This window comes from Ascaphus truei, chromosome 18, assembly GCF_040206685.1.
Source record: "Ascaphus truei isolate aAscTru1 chromosome 18, aAscTru1.hap1, whole genome shotgun sequence".
In the NCBI taxonomy this organism is placed as follows: domain Eukaryota; kingdom Metazoa; phylum Chordata; class Amphibia; order Anura; family Ascaphidae; genus Ascaphus; species Ascaphus truei.
This window is the reverse complement of record NC_134500.1, coordinates 40,308,681-40,327,326: the sequence shown is the minus strand read 5'-3', so window position 1 is coordinate 40,327,326 and position 18,646 is coordinate 40,308,681. Positions and strand designations below refer to the sequence as shown.

The 18,646-nt window shown below is 39.9% G+C and overlaps 1 protein-coding gene across 2 annotated transcripts in view; it reads left to right on the top strand.

Moving 5' to 3' along the window:
* Positions 1-18,646, top strand: part of HYKK (hydroxylysine kinase) — a 119,246-nt gene that overhangs the window by 42,398 nt on the left and 58,202 nt on the right. Inside the window, exon 3 of one of the 2 annotated variants that reach the window (XM_075576141.1) lies at positions 13,336-13,364. In XM_075576141.1, coding sequence (XP_075432256.1) covers positions 13,336-13,364 — 29 coding nt within the window. Of the gene's footprint in view, positions 1-13,335; positions 13,479-18,646 lie in introns of both variants that reach the window. The other variant, XM_075576140.1, reaches the window with a different exon arrangement.

Here is an 18,646-nt window from a genome sequence, read left to right as displayed (position 1 = left end):
TCCTATGTATTGGAGGCCACAAGGGCACTCCAAAACGTAGATCACGTATTCCGTTATGCAATTGATATAATTTTCTATTTTGAATACTTCTCCGGTGACATTTGATTTAAAACTGATTTTATCTTTATCTTTATGGGTACATGCCTTGCATGTATAGCAACCATAAAAACCCACAGGTTTTGCTAGCCATGATGAAGTGCCCTCAATCTTTTTCTTAAAAGTTGTAGGTGCTAGTTTACTTTTAATATTCAGAACCTTTCTAAAAATGACATTTGGTTTCATTGGTATATGATCTCTTAATACAGTATCATTCTGTAGGATATGCCAGTGCTTTGATATTATTTTTTTAATTTGGGGTGCTTTTGTGTTAAAAATGCCATATTAAAATTCATTTTCTGACTTGTATCCATATTCTCATTCCTTGGGCCCAATATATCTTTTCTTTCTACAGTGTCCACTCGTTTTATTGCTTTTTCTATGGTGTGGGGATTATAATTTCTCTCTTTAAATTTATGTATTAAAACTTGCGATTGTTCATGGTATACTTGTTCTTCAGTGCAGTTTCTTTTTATTCTTCTTAGCTGTCCATATGGAATATTTCGAATCCATTCCGGATTGTGGCAACTACTCTCCATTATAAAATTATTACTATCTACTGTTTTAAATTTTTTTTAGTTTTTAATTTATTACTTTCTATGTAGATAGATAAATCTAAAAACTCGAGTCCCTTTCTACTCCAATGTGTCGTGAATTTCAGGTTTAAGGTATTATTCCCCATATACTCAAAAAAGGCCTCCGGTTGGTCTAGGCTGCCCCGCCATATGAACAGGATATCATCTATGAACCGCTTCCAGGAGACTAGGTTCGCACCAAATTCCTGGTTGGACCAAATGTGGTCATCCTCCCAGGTGCCCATAAATAAATTGGCATAACTTGGTGCGAACCTAGTCCCCATTGCGGTTCCACATTTCTGCAAGTAGAACACATCATTAAACCAAAAATAATTCTTTTCAAGGATAAAAGTCATAGAGTCCACCAGGAATTGTATTTGTTCTTCTTTCATCTCACTATCATTCCTTAGAACACTTTCAATAGCTTTCAACCCATCACTATGTACTATTGAGGTATAAAGAGACGTTACATCTGCTGTAACTAAAATAAAGTCATCACACCACTCTATGTCATTTAATATATTAATCACATCTGTAGTATCTTTTATATAAGACTTAAGGGAATTAACATATTTTTGTAAATAACAGTCTATGTAATGGGATAAATTACTGGTCAGAGATTCTATTCCAGATATAATAGGTCTTCCGGGGGGGTTGATTGGATCTTTATGTATTTTTGGAAGGAAATAGAAGAGAGGTAATTTTGCTTTTTCTCTCCACAGATAGTTAAATTCACCTTCATTTAAACATTCCTTGTTTTTTCCCTTTCAATAATAAAATCTTTAATTCTTTTGCAAATCGTATAGTGGGATTATCTTTCAATATTATATAAGTAGCTGTATCCCCTAATATTCTGTTTGCTTCTCTCTCATAAAAACTATGATCCATATTCACAACCCCTCCCCCCTTATCAGCTTGTTTTATAATAATATTCTCATTACCTGTCAAATCCTCTAATGCTTCCCTTTCCTTTTGCGTTAAATTATGTTTAAATTTTGCAGGCTGCTGTGTTAAAAGATTAAAATCATTCATCACCATTTGATAAAATACTTCTAAAAAATAACCCTTTTCATGCCTAGGATAAAAAGTGGATTTTGGTTTTAATATAGTGTGTTTAAAATTATCATTATTTTTATTTAAAGGTAATAGTTTATCAGTATCTGTTGTATCTCTATGTAAAATTGTTTGATTCAAAAAATGTCTTTGTACGGTGAGTTTCCTAATAAATAAATTAGCATCAATAAAAAGTTTAAAATTATTCGGACCAATAGTAGGTGCAAATGTTAACCCCTTGGTAATAACCTTCTGTTGAAACTCATTTAAAATCACTTTACTTAAATTAAAAATATTTTTACATTTAGCGTGTTGGTCTAATAAGTGTCGTCGTCTTCCTCTTCCTCCTTCTCTTTTTCCTCTAATCTTCTTTTTTTCTTCTCTATAGGGCAATCCTCTATTTCTAATGGGGAGAAACGATTCCATATTGCCCACAAATCTGTGGACCTCCCTACTCCTAAAAAATCTTTTTCCTGAATAGGTTCCTGAATCCTGTCTTTCTTTTGTTTAATATCTTTCAAATACCTCTGTTCTCTCTCTTTATTTTGAGATATGTCATATCTCTTTCTGAGGGTTTTTTGATATTTGGTATGTAAATGTGAATGTCCTATAATGGGTGCGTTTGAAGTGCTTGCCATAACGTTAATATCCCTATTTGAATTCGTACTCTCTCTCTTTGAATTAAATGAATTCTGTGGTTCAGGGTGATGTATTCTATCAGGGTTTTTTTTTAAATTCCAGTTCTTTTTATTCCCTGTTGCATAATCATCTTCATCCCTTTTATATTTACTCTGCTTAGTAGTTACCAAATGTGTTTCAAGGTTCTCTGATCTTTTTTGCAATGTATTATCATTCTCTTTGAATACAGGATGATGCATTAGAGGTTCAATTGTATCCTTTTTGGAATTCACTTCTTTATCTTAAAGGGTTAATTTCTTTTGGTGCTGTGAAATTATAAGTTTCATGAGTTCCTGTGATGCATGATCCTAGGATATTCTCCCATGAACTCATAAATAACACATCATCTAAATCAAAATATGTTTTTTTCTTTATCCTTAACCTCTGTGGGATGATATTGTTTGCTAAATATTTTTCTAAAAAAAGTAAATCTAACCATTTCCTAGTATCCTTAAATAATAAAGCTTCCAATTTAATAAATTCCCTGTTTAAGATTTCTCTCTCACTTAATTGTACTGTATTCGTTTGTGATGAAGAGAAATCTAACTTCCTATTTCTTAATTGTCTTCTAGTGAAGACATTGGAGTTTGAATTCTCCATTACGATAATAAATATAGATGCAGCCTCAAGTAATCTGAACACAAGAAGATATAGCAAAAACAATGGTACCGGGCACTTCTAATAGTGACTAAACAAAAATTAAGTGATGTAAACGTGATTAATAAACGTGATTAATGAATGAAATATAATAATGTGAAAAAAATCCTTCACCAATAGTGAAAAAATATATAAAAGATAGCAGCTCTAAATTAAAAACTAAAATTTTTTTTTAAAACAGTAGATAGTAATAATTTTATAATGGAGAGTAGTTGCCACAATCCGGATGGATTCGAATGGATTCGAAATATTCCATATGGACAGATAAGAAGAATAAAAAGAAACTGCACTGAAGAACAAGTATACCATGAACAATCACAAGTTTTAATAAATAAATTTAAAGAGAGAAATTATAATCCCCACACCATAGAATAAGCAATAAAACGAGTGGACACTATAGAAAGAAAAGATATATTGGGCCCAAAGAATGAGAATATGGATACAAGTCAGAAAATGAATTTTAATATGGCATTTTTAACACAGTATAATAGGGAAGCACCCCAAATCAAAAAAATAATATCAAAGCACTGGCATATCCTACAGAATGATACTGTATTAAGAGATCATATACCTATGAAACCAAATGTCATTTTTAGAAAGGCTCCAAATATTAAAAGTAAACTAGCACCTACAACTTTTAAGAAAAAGATTGAGGGCACTTCATCATGGCTAGCAAAACCTGTGGGTTTTTATGGTTGCTATACATGCAAGGCATGTACCCATAAAGATAAAGATAAAATCAGTTTTAAATCAAATGTCACCGGAGAAGTATTCAAAATAGAAAATTATATCAATTGCAAAACGGAATACGTGATCTATGTTTTGGAGTGCCCTTGTGGCCTCCAATACATAGGACGGACCTCAAGAGCTCTGAAAGTACGAATTTTAGAACATCTGCTAAATATTTAAAAAAATGTTTTAACGCACAATGTCTCTAAACATTTTAGTATGTACCATAATTCGGATCCTAAAACTCTAATTTTTAAAGGTATAGAACATGTTCCCGTACATTGGAGAGGTGGGAACAGACTGAATAATTTAGCAAAAAGAGAGACCTTTTGGATCCACAAGATGCAAACCCTCCATCCAAAAGGTCTAAATTTGGACATAGACATTGGTGCATTTTTAATATGAAGATGTTCTGTTTTTATCTGTTGTTCTTACCTTCTGTTTTCATCTATATGGAAAAAAAATTACAATTTTTTTTCATTTATATATACTATATTTTTTATGTATATTTAATATTTCATTAATGATTGTTCTTTTTATTAACCTCCTCTTAGATATCCTTGAAACTTTTGCATCTTTGCGTAATTTTTTAATAATATATTATATATTTAATAAATTTCATATGTAGATTAGGGTTTTTAGTAATATTTGTATGTCTATTTTTATATGTTATATATTTATACACTTATTATATTATGTATATCACATCCATCTGCATTACTGTATGTAAGCAATATTGTGCTCATTAGAGTAGCCAATAGTTCAATTGTCTACACTATATATATGAGAGACCACTGGGGTTAACATCCATGATTCCTGACAAAGTGGCAAGCAGCTACGAAACGCGTAGAATCTATCCTAAACAATTGTGGAGGACACTGTCTTGGGAGCCGATTGATGAGCTGACGTAAGGAGGTGCTGGCAAACGGACCAGAGAGACTACAGCGGGAGACAGAATCTTCCGTCCTGACCGCTACGTCACAGGAAGTGACGTCACCGGACGTGACGTATGCGGAAGGATCACCAAGTGACTGTATGAGCGGCATCCCCCCACGAGTCACCTATGGCTCTCTCCAATGATTGTAACTACTGTGCAAATGTGAGTGTAATACCTGTGTGTATTTATGCCATAATATACCCTTATGCACTACACCATTGTGTGCTCTCTCTTTTTTACATCCTCGGGAGGTACACTCCAATGCACGGATGTCCTTAGCCCATCAGATGTACTGATCTGACACTTGTAACATCAGAAGGCATCCTTTATACCAGGGCTCCAGTCAGAGAGAGAAGGGTCTCTGACACGTCTGTCATTCACCCATATATTGTGAGTGTGATCTTTTGAGAGATATTGTTTGCACCTATTGTATCTGGTCTGCACTATTATCGCTTCCATTTTTTTCCCTGTTTATTATCCCAAGAATTGAGTGCTCCTCCCACCTGGAAGATGAGAGCACAGCCTGATATGACTGCAGACTCCTGATATTGGGTGATCCGTTGCAGCCGTCTCCTGTGCCTTGATACCTTAGTGGTAACAACTGTCATAGTTACAGTTACTTGCTTGTTTTACCTTTATCTGATGTGCGCAGAACCTTGAATTACTTTTTAATATAAATTGTTCATTCTTACTTCACCATGAGCGTTGTGCGCTGTTTTGTGTTTTGTTTTGCATAAGGGGGATCCCTGAAGAGATCCTGGACCCTGAGGATCTGATAAGCCGGTGGATGAACTCCATAATGCCGGGCAAGTCAGAAGCTGAATTGCTCATGGACATCTGCCATTGGGCCCTGAGGTCTCGGCCGCTGCCCAACAACCCCCCAAGAGATGTGATCTTCCGTCTCCACCATTATAAGACCAAGGAGGAGATATGTAAGATAATACGGGTGACCCCAACTGCACTATATGAGGGAATACATATGGCTATATTCCAGGACATCTCCCCAATAACCCTGGCCAGAAGGAGAACTCTGCAGCCTATTACATAGCTACTGCGGGACAAGGACATCCAATACAGATAGGCCTATCCATTCGCCCTCGTGGTTGTGAAAAATGGCCGGTCTCACGTTCTTAAACACCTTCCAGAGGGGGCAGCATTCCTAAAAAAAACTGGGAATCACAGACAAGGTTACTTACCCGGGGAGTCCAGAGACACATCCTCCAAGATCAGCAGACTGGGAGACTGTGACCACGCCAGCCGAAAAGAGGAAGGAGAAGGCGGGGTTGAGTGCCAATTAAATCTTAAAGGGACAGCCGCACTGGATCTTTACCTGAAGTTATAGGTTAATGGCTGTATTAAAGTTGGAGAAATTGCCTTTCCTGTGATGCTATGTCTGCCGACATACCCCCTGCCAGACGATCCGATGCTCTAATCGGGGTGGAAATGAAACCCAGCACAGGGAGCCAACAACTTGCAAAAATCCCCAAAATGGCTGCGAGACTCTCACCCAGGGAAGAAGTGGGAAAAGCGCTGTAGAAACCATGGCGGAGGCAGTTTCGGCGCGAAGAACTGTAACGCCCGCCGAGCCCGCCCTCAGCTACACCCATCGTTGCCTGTGGACGGCCTCTGACTTAGCCCACATCAGGAGGCGGGATCTCGCAGAGCTTCGGAGAGATCCGGATGATGCGGGTGAAGCGATGGCAGTTCACCGGAAGTGGTCATGTACTACCCGGTGGAGGTGCGCGAACTCCGCTGCCAGGGAGGGAAGATGAGGGGAGAGTGGACGAGAGAGAGGAGGGGAAGGAGGAGGGGGGAGGGGGGAACAAAGGTTGAAGTACAGACCCCGTGATCAGAGTAAGGGGAGAAGTGCGTGGCCCACTTAGAGGTTCTAGAGTGGATGATGGGAGTGAGGAGGGTAGCCCAAGAGAGTGAGCTACACACCCAACGACAGTTAGCAAGAGGGTGAGGGGAGAGGATAAAAGACATGGTCAAGGAGGGTGAAGCAGGGGCCAGGGGGGAGAGGGGAGGGAATTAGGTAGCACACGCTAGGGAGAGGAATAACAGGCTCCGAATTAGTTGTTTAAGTTCAAGTGAGTTAGCTTTGCATGACATTAAAGATAGTTCAGTTACACTAGTGATAAGGTAGAGTTAGATATCTTAGAGTTTTAGAGAAGTTTTGTTGAAAAATGACAGTAGCTGCCGGCGGGTGGGCAAAGGACTGCCACCAATCCTACCCGTAGGCATGCGCCACTGGGACAGTGAATCCATGGTCGGCGAGCGGTACCATGGGTCTGGACTGGGAGGGAGGAGGGTCCAGGAAGGAGGAGTTACCTCCGGGCATTGAACCTAAGGTCCTTGGGGACCACTACGGTTCCATGTGTATGTGTCAATGTTGTTTGTTTTCCTTGTCTTTCCCTTTTGTTTCCTTCCCTCCCTACCCCAGATTCCCTTAGAGAAGGAGCAGAGACCAGAAGAAGTCGACAAAGCTGATGCAAGTACAACTATGTGCTACAAAGTCTGGGTAGGAACTGGTTCTACTTTTTACACGGCGATCCACACAACACAAAATTATGGCTGTAACGTTCATATCCCAAAATGTCAAAGGGTTTAATAGCCCGAAAAAGTGTAAAATTGCCTTCTCTGAATTCAGACAGAGAGGCGCGGATGTTCTCTTCCTCCAAGAGACACCTTTTAGCACGTGTAGTAGCCCGGGTTTTTTAGACAAAAGCTATAGGCAGTTCTTCCTGTCCTCTGCTACAGCTACTGGAATCCTGCGTGTTTTCGCATTGGCGAGATCACGCTTCTCGCAACACGTTTGCCGAATTTAAATTGTCCCGCCAAGTTCTCGCCACTATCTGTTTGAAAGCGGACAGTTTTGGCGCAAACCTACCTAATTATACCTTATCGTACCTCTCTGCATAAGTCCCTATATCTGTTCCAGACTCTTACGATACCCGTGGTGCGATCTGAGATTAAGGAGTTACAAAATTCAATAACAAAATTTATCTGGAGGGACAAACAACCACGGATAAAAGCAAAAATTATGCAAAGACCTAGGGAAGCTGGAGGACTGGCAGTGCCATGCTTGTTGTCCTATTATAAGGCGGCGCAACTGTGCCAAATTACACAATGACATGGAGACCCAGAGCTGCAAAGGTGGGTGGCACTTGAGAGAGAGTTGTGTGCCCCCTGGAGCTCAGGGATCTAATTTGGTACCCAATAAAAAGATTAAAGGACATAAAAGAGCCACTGACCTCCGTGCTCAACTCAGTATCGGTCTGGGAGGCGGCCAAAAGTAATCGCTCATTGACCTCAAAACACACTTTAATGGCCCCTTTGTACGGCAACCCAGATTTTGCTCCGGGGCTAGAGGGTAAGAATTTCACGCTTTGGCGACAATTAGGGTTTAGAAGATTGAAAGACCTGGAGGGGAGAAATACTATCAAATCATTTGACCAATTAAAGTCGGAAAAGGACATCCCTAACACAGAATTTATTAGGTACCTCCAGGTCCGAGCATTTTACAACAAACACTTGGTGAGATCACCGTTTACAAATTTTGAAAGGCTCTGCGTGCGGGGCACCGACACACGGGGACTGATCTCTACTCTGTACAGAGATGTGGTTGGTGCTGACAAAGACGGTATAAACAAACCCAGATTCATGAGTCAGTGGGAGACAGATTTACAGGGACCACTAAAAGACGAGGACTGGACAGAAATATTCAAGGCTGCGGCCAGTAGTTCCGACATTGAAGGAGAACTCATATAAAGTTTTGATGAGGTGGTACCTCACTCCAGTTAGACTGGCTAAATTTGTCTCAGGCTCTTCCCTACTCTGTCTGAGGCAGTGCTGGGAACAGGGAGATCTGGTGCACATGCTGTGGTCCTGCCCGAAAATTGTACCTGTCTGGAGTCAGATTCGCGATTGGCTACAGAGGATATTGAGCCTCCAAATTCAGCTAGACCCGTGGCTGTTCCTATTAAGAAAACCCACAGACGAAGTATCAAGAACGGGGAACAAATTAATAGCACATTTTGCAATGGCTATGAGGTGCGAGACCGCAGCATTATGGAACCAGAATGCAATTCCATCAATAGAAAAAATCAGAAACAGAATTTGGTTTGATTGCCAGATGGAAAAGTTAACGAGTTTGGTTAATGACACTGGCCCAAATTTCCAAAATATCTGGCTGCCTTGTCTAGCTCAGACAGATATCGAAGGGGTGAGCAATGCCACCATTTGGCTTTAATAGGTGGCCCACCCACATAGATTTGGTAAAAAGTAGGTACATCAGCACCCATGGCTATAAAGAAAAATAAAAGCGTGAACTGCGGTTATCAGCTCGACAGGAATAAGAGGAGTCTCAGCGTCCCCTTCTCTCCCCCCACCCCCTCTAGTTCATGTCTTGTTGTCTTCCCATCCCTTTGTCTGTTAAATGTTGTATGTCCAGAATCGAATTTGTCTACCCTGTTATGGCAATTATGTTATGACTGTATGTTATACATGCAAAAACCAATAAAAAGATAGTTAAAAAAAAAAAACCTGGGCTATGGTAGCAAGGTTATCCCACAGCCCAGTGCTGTGACTAAACCCCGGCATTCGTGGGGATCCCCTCCATAGCGGTTGGGTGTCGGTAGCTGGGGTTCGTGAAGCGGATATGAGGCAGACATGACAGGAGACACTACACCAGGAGTGACAGGATTAGGAACAGGCCAAGACTCATGTATAGAGAGAGTGGGGGATCTGAAGTTCTCCTGGAGGGTGCGCATATGTTGGTCATTAGCCACTAATTTTTCCTCAATGCTAGACAGGACATGGGCATGCGTGCTCAGGACTCTTCCTACCTCAGCGGGGTCAAAGTTTGTGTGGCTGAGAATACTGTGACTCGTAGCTCACCACAAACCAGACGCGACCGCGAGGCTGAGGTAGGGAATTGTATAAACGACAACCCAAAACCGTGAGGGCGCGCCTAGAGTATAGATTGGTCTTGCAAACCGGGTCAGTAGTATAGAAGGTAGAGTAGTCATTTATACTTGCCAGGTCTGGATTGGAGAGTAGCGGATCATTGAGGTACTTTGCCAAGGTCAGGATTGGAGAGTGGAGAGTAATCACTACCTGAGCGCCGTTCAAACAACTGGGAACCTCCTCTGCAGACGGTGCCTCTAGAACTCCTCCCCCCTAACGCGTTTCATGACGTGGGGATGCCACTTTTTTAATTAGGGGGGACTAACGAATTCAACTGCAATCGTCATTTTGGTTGGGAACATCATTTGGACATTTAAAGGACTGCACTGTATGGACACTTTCTACTTTATTAAGCGCCAGGTATCCCATATGGTTTTTGTATGAATTTTGCACCACTTGGATAGGCTCCACCAGGTCTGGCAGAGCAAATGGCAGCCCGGACGACTGCGATTGTTCCCCGGACCTGGGAAATTCAGTCCTTCCCGCTTCCCAATTACTCATCACACCTCTGGCATCCTCTGACTGCTTTGAACTCTGATGTCCAGCAGACTTACTGGGGCCTGTGTGTTAGCCTAGGCAGCCTGTTTGGACATGGTTCCAAAAGTCCCAAATACATTACAGTACCTTAATAAAGAATGGTTTTAATACACTCCTAAGTCTCTGGGTATGGGGGACAGAATAGTAAAAGTGTTGTAGTTTATTTCTACTTGCCTTATTCCCCACACTTGCTTACGGTTGGGGCACCCACAAACCCAATATAGGTTCTGGGTCACCTGGGCACTAGCAGGGCTACCCCCCCTTAACCTAGGAATCCCCTCAGCCACAGGGGCACTTGTTCATCCCTGTGTCCCATTCACATTTCTTGGCTGTGCTGAAGCAGGGTACCCTAGTGGTGAGTCGCAGTTACATATTCAAGGGTAGAAGTTGCCAGGACAATGTGCCTACATGTATCCGAGAATCAGGCATGATTCCCTGGTACATTTATAGGGGAACCGACCACTCCGGACCCCAACTACCTCGGCACATTCTGACAACAATTCCACTGCAAAAAAAACCCTTGAAACACATCTCCTAGCAATCCCTGCCCTCTGGCATGCCCAGAAAGGGAAAACATAAAAATACTTTACATAGTTTGATAGTAGATGAGGTTGAAAAAAGACGTATGTCCATCAAGTTCAACCTATGCTAAATTTAGACAACAGATACTTTATCCTATATTTATACTTACTTATTGATCCAGAGGAAGGCAAACAAAAAATCATATCATCCAATGATATCTCATAAGGGGGAAAAAAATTCCTTCCTGACTCCAAGAATTGGCAATTGATCAACAGCCTTCCCATGTATACTTATTTGGTATATCCCTGTATACTTTTCCTTTCTAAAAAGCTGTTAAACCTTTTTTTAAACGAATCTATTGTATCTGCCATCACAGTCTCCATGGGTAATGAATTCCACATTTTAACTGCCCTTACTGTAAAGAACCCTTTCCTTTGTTGCTGCTGAAATCTCCTTTCCCCCAAAATATAGGGATGGCCCCGAGTCGTTTGTACTGCCCGTGAGATGAATAGTTCTTTTGAAAGGTCCTTTTATTATCCCCGAATATATTTGTATATAGTTATCATATTCACTCTTAGACGCCTCTTTTCTAATGTAAATAAATCTAATTTAGCTAGCCTCTCATCACTTAGATTGTCCATCCCCTTTATTAATTTGGTGGCTCTAAAAGGGAGATAGATCACAACCGGGAAATTACAGACCTATAAGCCTGACTTCAATAGTAGGGAAACTACTTGAAGGTTTATGCCCAGGACATACTTGAAAACGAGAGGTAACTCTCAATGTATTACTTCCTGGTAAAATATTTTATAAATAAATTAATTAATTAATACGGGATAATATTCAGGAATACCTAATGGATAACAAAATTATTAGTAATAGTCAACATGGATTTATGAAGGATAGATCTTGCCAAACAAACCTTATTTGTTTCTTTGAGGAGGTAAGTAGGAATTTAGACAAGGGTAATGCAGTTGATGTGGTCTACTTAGATTTTGCAAAGGCTTTTGATACGGTTTCACACAAGAGGTTGGTGTACAAAATATAGAAAATTGGACTCAGTAATAATATATGCACCTGGATTGAAAACTGGTTAAAGGACAGACCACAGAGGGTTGTCATAAATGGAACTTTTTCAGGTTGGGCTAAAGTCGTGAGTGGAGTACCTCAGGGATCGGTACTGGGACCCCTGCTTTTTAACTTGTTTATTAATGACCTTGAGGTTGGGATCGCGAGCAAAGTCTCCATCTTTGCTGATGATACTAAATTGTGTAAGGTAATAGAATAAGAGCAGGATGTAATTTCTCTTCAGAAGGACTTGGAGAGACTGGAAACGTGGGCAGGTAAATGGCAGATGAGGTTTAATACAGATAAATGTATGGTTATGCATTTGGGATGCAAGAATAAAAAGGCGACTTACAAATTAAATGGAGATATATTGGGGGAATCCTTGATGGAGAAGGATTTAGGAGTGCTTGTAGACAGCAGGCTTAGCAATAGTACCCAATGTCATGCAGTAGCTGCAAAGGCAAACAAGATCTTATCTTGTATCAAACGGGCAATGGATGGAAGGGAAGTAAACATAATTATGCCCCTTTACAAAGCATTAGTAAGACCACACCTTGAATATGGAGTACAATTTTGGGCACCAATCCTAAGAAAAGACATTATGGAACTAGAGCGAGTGCAGAGAAGGGTCACAAAATTAATAAAGGGGATGGACATTCTAACTTATGAGGAGAGGCTAGCTAAATTAGATTTATTTACATTAGAAAAGAGGCGTCTAAGAGGGGATATGATAACTATATACAAATATATTCAGGGACAATACAAGGAGCTTTCAAAAGAACTATTCATCCCACGGGCAGTAGAAAGGACTCGGGGCCATCCCTTAAGGTTGGAGGAAAGGAAATTTCACCAGCATCAAAGGAAAGGGTTCTTTACAGTAAGGGCAGTTAAAATGTGGAATTCATTACCCATGGAGACTGTGATGGCAGATACAATAGATTTGTTCAAAAAAAGGTTGGACATCTTTTTAGATGGGAAAGGTATACAGGGATATACCAAATAAGTATACATGGGAAGGATGTTGATCCAGGGATTAATCCGATTGCCAATTCTTGGAGTCAGGAAGGAATTAATTTTTCCCCTTAATGGGTTTTTTTGTTTGCCTTCCTCTGGATCAATAAGTATAGATATAGGATAAAGTATCTGTTGTCTAAATTTAGCATAGGTTGAACTTGATGGACGTACGTCTTTTTTCAACCTCATCTACTATGTAACTATGTAATTTATCAACTCTCTGTACCTCCACTGCGGAATATTTGGGCTCTTTACTAATAAATAATAAATCTATATTCTTGTTATATACAAGATATACAGAGACATTTTGCAGACACAGTCCCTGTCCCGTATAGCTTACAATCTATGGGGATTTTTTTTGGTGCCTCAGGTACAGGGAGATAAAGTAATTTGCCCAAGGTCGCAAGGAGCTGACTGCTGATATCATGATAATATGTTGTATTACAGGCATTCCAGACCAAAAATGTTCACAAAATTTGTATTTTTTTATCTATACATTAGGTCATGGATCTCTAATGAAGAAACACATGGTGAGACTACTGACATACGTTCCGGGAACACCAGCTGCAAAAATTGTTATAACACCTAACATATTATATGGTATTGGTAAACTTGCTGCCAAAATAGATGAACTTCTTACTAAGGTATATTTTATTTATTTTAAGATATTTTACCAGGAAATACATGAGGATTTATAGACGGACGCAAAAATCTTTAGTATGAAATCAAACTTTGGTCCTCGAATGGTGTACATTAAACATGTTTGTCGCAAACTCTTTTTTTGGCCATATACAGTAACTAATGCAGTAACTAATTATTTCCTGAGGATTTACATAGTGCAGTATATGTAATCAGGGAGGCAGTCATGCGGTACACATATTGAAGTTTTTAAAATTGTGTGTGGGACAGTAATTTCACCCCTATCAGAAGAAACAAACTCCCATTTGTCTGATAAGATTTAAATCTGAGAGCAAATAAATCTAGACCAAATTTCTAACATATGACACTGCCCTTGATGGCATTTTAAAGGAGCTTGATACTATACATTGTGTATATAACTGAGAGAGAAAGAACCCAACTGTAGCACTCAAGCTCACCCTCCGGTGATTTGCTCCCCTATTGTCACCTACTATACATTGGGACAACTCGGCCATGCAAGAAGCCTGACAGATAAAATGGGGGAGCTTGAATTAATAGCTGCAAGGGAGCAGTATGATATCATAGGCATTACTGAAACATGGTGGGATGAAACTCATGATTTAGTTAATTTAGAGGGTTATTCCCTTTTTCGGAAGGATCGAACAAATAGAAGGGGAGGTGGAGTATGTGTATATGTTAAACCGGATCTAAAACCTATTACAAGGGATGATGTTTATGAAGGGAATGATGAAAATGTAGAGACTTTGTGGATATAAATTAGCAGTGGAGGTAAAAGTATAAAGAAAATGTTGTGGGAATATGCTATAAACCACCAAATATCTGTGAGATTGAGGAAGCTAAAATACTTTTGCAAATTAAGAAAGCATCAAAACTTGGTCATGTTTGCATAATGGGGGATTTTAATTATACAGACATAGACCGGGGCAATGAGATTAGCATTACAACAAAAGGGAACAGGTTTTTGGGGGTGCTTAAAGACAATTATATGAGCCAAATTATTGAGGAACCAACCAGGAGAGGGGAAATACTGGATTTGGTCATATCAAACAATGTAGAAGTAATATCAAATATTCAAGTCCTGGAACATTTGGGTAACAGTGATCATAACATGGTCTTTTGAAATAAATTATCAAAAAAGAGATTTCTTGGGTTCAACAAAAACCTTAAACTTTAGAAATGCAGATTTTAATAAACTGAGGTCTAATCTAGTAGTAATACAATGGGATGATGTTTTTGCAGGGAAAAATGTAGAAGATAAATTGGCAGTCTTTAAAACATTGTTTGAAAAGCACACTTATCAGTGTATACCCCTGGGTAATAAGTATAAAAGAAATAAGTCAAAACCAATGTGGCTAAATAAACAGGTAGGGGAGGAAATGGACAAGAAGAGGAAGGCATTTAGATTCTTTAAGTCAGAAGGGACGGAGACATCGTATCAAAATTATAAGGAATGTAACAAAAAATTGCAAAAGGGCAATCAAATTAGCAAAAATGGATAATGAAAAAAGGATTGCAATAGAAAGTAAGGTCAACCCTAAGAAGTTCTTTAAGTACCTTAATAACAAAAAAATGAGAAAAGAAAATATAGGACCCTTTCAGTGTGAGAAGGGTAGGCAGATTATTGGAGATAAGGAAAAAGCTGAGGTATTAAACAAATTCTTTGCCTCTGTGTTTACCAGGGAAGAATCAAGTTCAATAGTAGTGCCGCAGGAGGAAGCAGCAACCTCCATATTAATGAACAATTGGTTAACTGAGGAAGAAGTTCATAAGCGACTTGAAAAAAGTAAATAAGGCACCTGGCCCCGATGGCATACATCCAAGAGTTCTCAAGGAGTTAAGCTCAGTAATAGCCAAACCATTATATTTCATATTCAAGGACTCCATTTCCACAGGCTCAGTACCACAAGATTGGCGTAAAGCAGATGTGGTGCCTATATTTAAAAAGGGAGCTAGATCACAAGCGTGGAATTACAGACCTGTAAGCCTGACTTCAATAGTGGGGAAACTACTTGAAGGTTTAATACGGGATAATATTCAGGAATACCTAATGGAAAACAAAATTATTAGTAATAGTCAGCATGGATTTATGAAGGATAGATCTTGCCAAACTAACCTTATTTGTTTCTTTGAGGAGATAAGTAGGAATTTAGACCAGGGTAATGCAGTTGATGTGGTCTACTTAGATTTTGCAAAGGCTTTTGATACGGTTTCACACAAGAGGTTGGTGTACAAAATAAAGAAAATTGGACTCAGTAATAATATATGCACCTGGATTGAAAACTGGTTAAAGGACAGACAACAGAGGGTTGTCATAAAATGAACTTTTTCAAGTTGGGCTAAAGTCGTGAGTGGAGTACCTCAGGGATCGGTACTGGGACCCCTGCTTTTTAACTTGTTTATTAATGACCTTGAGGTTGGGATCGAGAGCAAAGTCTCCATCTTTGCTGATGATACTAAATTGTGTAAGGTAATAGAATCAGAGCAGGATGTAATTTCTCTTCAGAAGGACTTGGAGAGACTGGAAACGTGGACAGGTAAATGACAGATGAGGTTTAATACAGATAAATGTACGGTTATGCATTTGGGATGCAAGAATAAAAAGGCGACTTACAAATTAAATGGAGATATATTGGGGGAATCCTTGACGGAGAAGGATTTAGGAGTGCTTGTAGACAGCAGGCTTATCAATAGTGCCCATTGTCATGCAGTAGCTGCAAAGGCAAACAAGATCTTATCTTGCATCAAACGGGCAATGGATGGAAGGGAAGTAAACATAATTATGCCCCTTTACAAAGCATTAGTAAGACCACACCTTGAATATGGAGTACAATTTTGGGCACCAATCCTAAGAAAAGACATTATGGAACTAGAGAGAGTGCAGAGAAGAGCCACAAAATTAATAAAGGGGATGGACAATCTAAGTAATGAGGAGAGGCTAGCTAAATTAGATTTATTTACATTAGAAAAGAGGTGTCTAAGAGGGGATATGATAACTATATACAAATATATTCAGGGACAACAAGGAGCTTTCAAAAGAACTATTCATCCCACGGGCAGTACTAAGGACTCGGGGCCATCCCTTAAGGTTGGAGGAAAGGAGATTTCACCAGCAGCAAAGGAAAGGGTTCTTTACAGAAAGGGCAGTTAAAATGTGGAATTCATAACCCATTTATTTATTTATTTATTTATAAAATATTTTACCAGGAAGTAATACATTGAGAGTTACCTCTCGTTTTCAAGTAAGTCCTGGGCATAGAGTTAAGACAAATAATACATGGTTACAAATACAGTTACATAAATGAACAGGGTATACATTATATACAAGACATTGCATGCACAGTTTAAAGAAAATATATATTATGGGCGAATGAAACAGTTACAGACCAGATTAAAATGTGAGACAGCCTTAGATTTGAAAGAACTTAAACTGGTGGTGGATGTGAGAGTCTCTGGTAGGTTGTTCCAGTTTTGGGGTGCACGGTAAGAGAAGGAGGAACGGCCGGATACTTTGTTGAGCCTTGGGACCATGAACAGTCTTTTGGAGTCTGATCTCAGGTGATAAGTGCTGCATGTGGTAGGGATAAGGAGCTTGTTCAGATAGCTGGGTAGCTTGCCCATAAAGAATTTAAAGGCAAGACAGGAAAGGTGAACTTTGCGCCTAGACTCTAGTGATGACCAATCTAGTTCTTTGAGCATTTCACAGTGATGTGTGTTATAGTTGCATTGGAGAACAAAACGACAAATTGAATTGTAGAGGGTGTCAAGTTTGCTAAGGTGGGTTTGAGGTGCCGTGCCATATACTATGTATCCATAGTCAATAATTGGCATTAGCATCTGCTGTGCGATACGCTTTCTGACCAGGAGACTTAGGGAGTATTTGTTCCTGTAAAGTACCCCTAGTTTGGCATAGGTATTGTTGTCAGGGTATCAATGTGCATTCCGAATGTTAAGTGGGAGTCAAACCATAAGCCCATGTATTTAAAACTAGTGACAGGGGTTAGGGTGGTGTTAGCGTTGGTTCTAATCAGGAGCTCAGTCGCTGGAAGCTTTGATAATTTAGTCTTGGTCCCAAATACCATTGTTACAATCTTGTCAGTGTTTAAAAACAGTTTGTTTTGGGAAATCCAGTTTTCGAGTCTCAAAATGTCAGACTGAAGTATGTGTTGAAGGTCAGAGAGGCTATGGCTGTGTGCATATAGGATTGTGTCGTCTGCATACATGTGTATTGAGGCTTCCTTACAAGCTGTGGGAAGATCATTAATGAACACTGAGAAGAGTAGGGGCCCCAGAACAGAGCCTTGCGGGACGCCACAGGTGATATCCAGTGGGTTGGAGTTAGAGCCTGAGATGGACACATGTTGGGATCTTCCTGATAGGCAGGACTGAAACCAGTTTAAAGCATGCTTCCCTATTCCAGAGCTCTGGAGTTTGTTAAGCAGGATAGCATGATAAACTGTATCAAAAGCAGTCTTGGTCCAGGGTGGGAAGGGAGCGATTGAACCAGGAAACACACCGAAAAAAGATAAAAAATAAAAAACAATAATAGTGCAGTATGTCAATACAATCAGGAGTATAAATGGTATCTTGGCTCTGTAGAAATTCCTACTTACAACAAGTGGAATATAAGTAAGCAGTGTTCTGACTCTGTCAGTGTAGATGAGGTTGCGTTTCCAGCAGAGGGAAAGGATTCAGGATCAGGGAAACTTCAAACGGGGACCATGTCAATATGGTATACTCTAATCCAAACCGGGTAGAGTGTGCATGGAAAATATAAACGGACTAATGGTATAGATCGCAGGAACAATTTTATCACACACAAAAAATAAGTAGGTAATGTACTTACAATAAGTACATATTACATGTACATATCAAGGTATCGTGAGACAGTAGAGTGCTGGTCCTGGATGGTAAAGTCACTTGTGTCTTCCCTCAAATTCAAGCTTGCCGCCGATGGATGGCGTCTGACGTCACTTCCGGTGAGCGGGTGACGACATCCGGCTAGAGGCAGAGGGGACAGACAGCAACGGAACGGCAGCAGCTTCAGGCGTCTATACTTGGTGGGCAGCTGCAGCAGACTGGACAGGCTCTACGCGTTTCGCTGTGAGAACAGCTTCCTCAGGAGAAAATTTTTGCTCCTGAGGAAGCTGTTCTC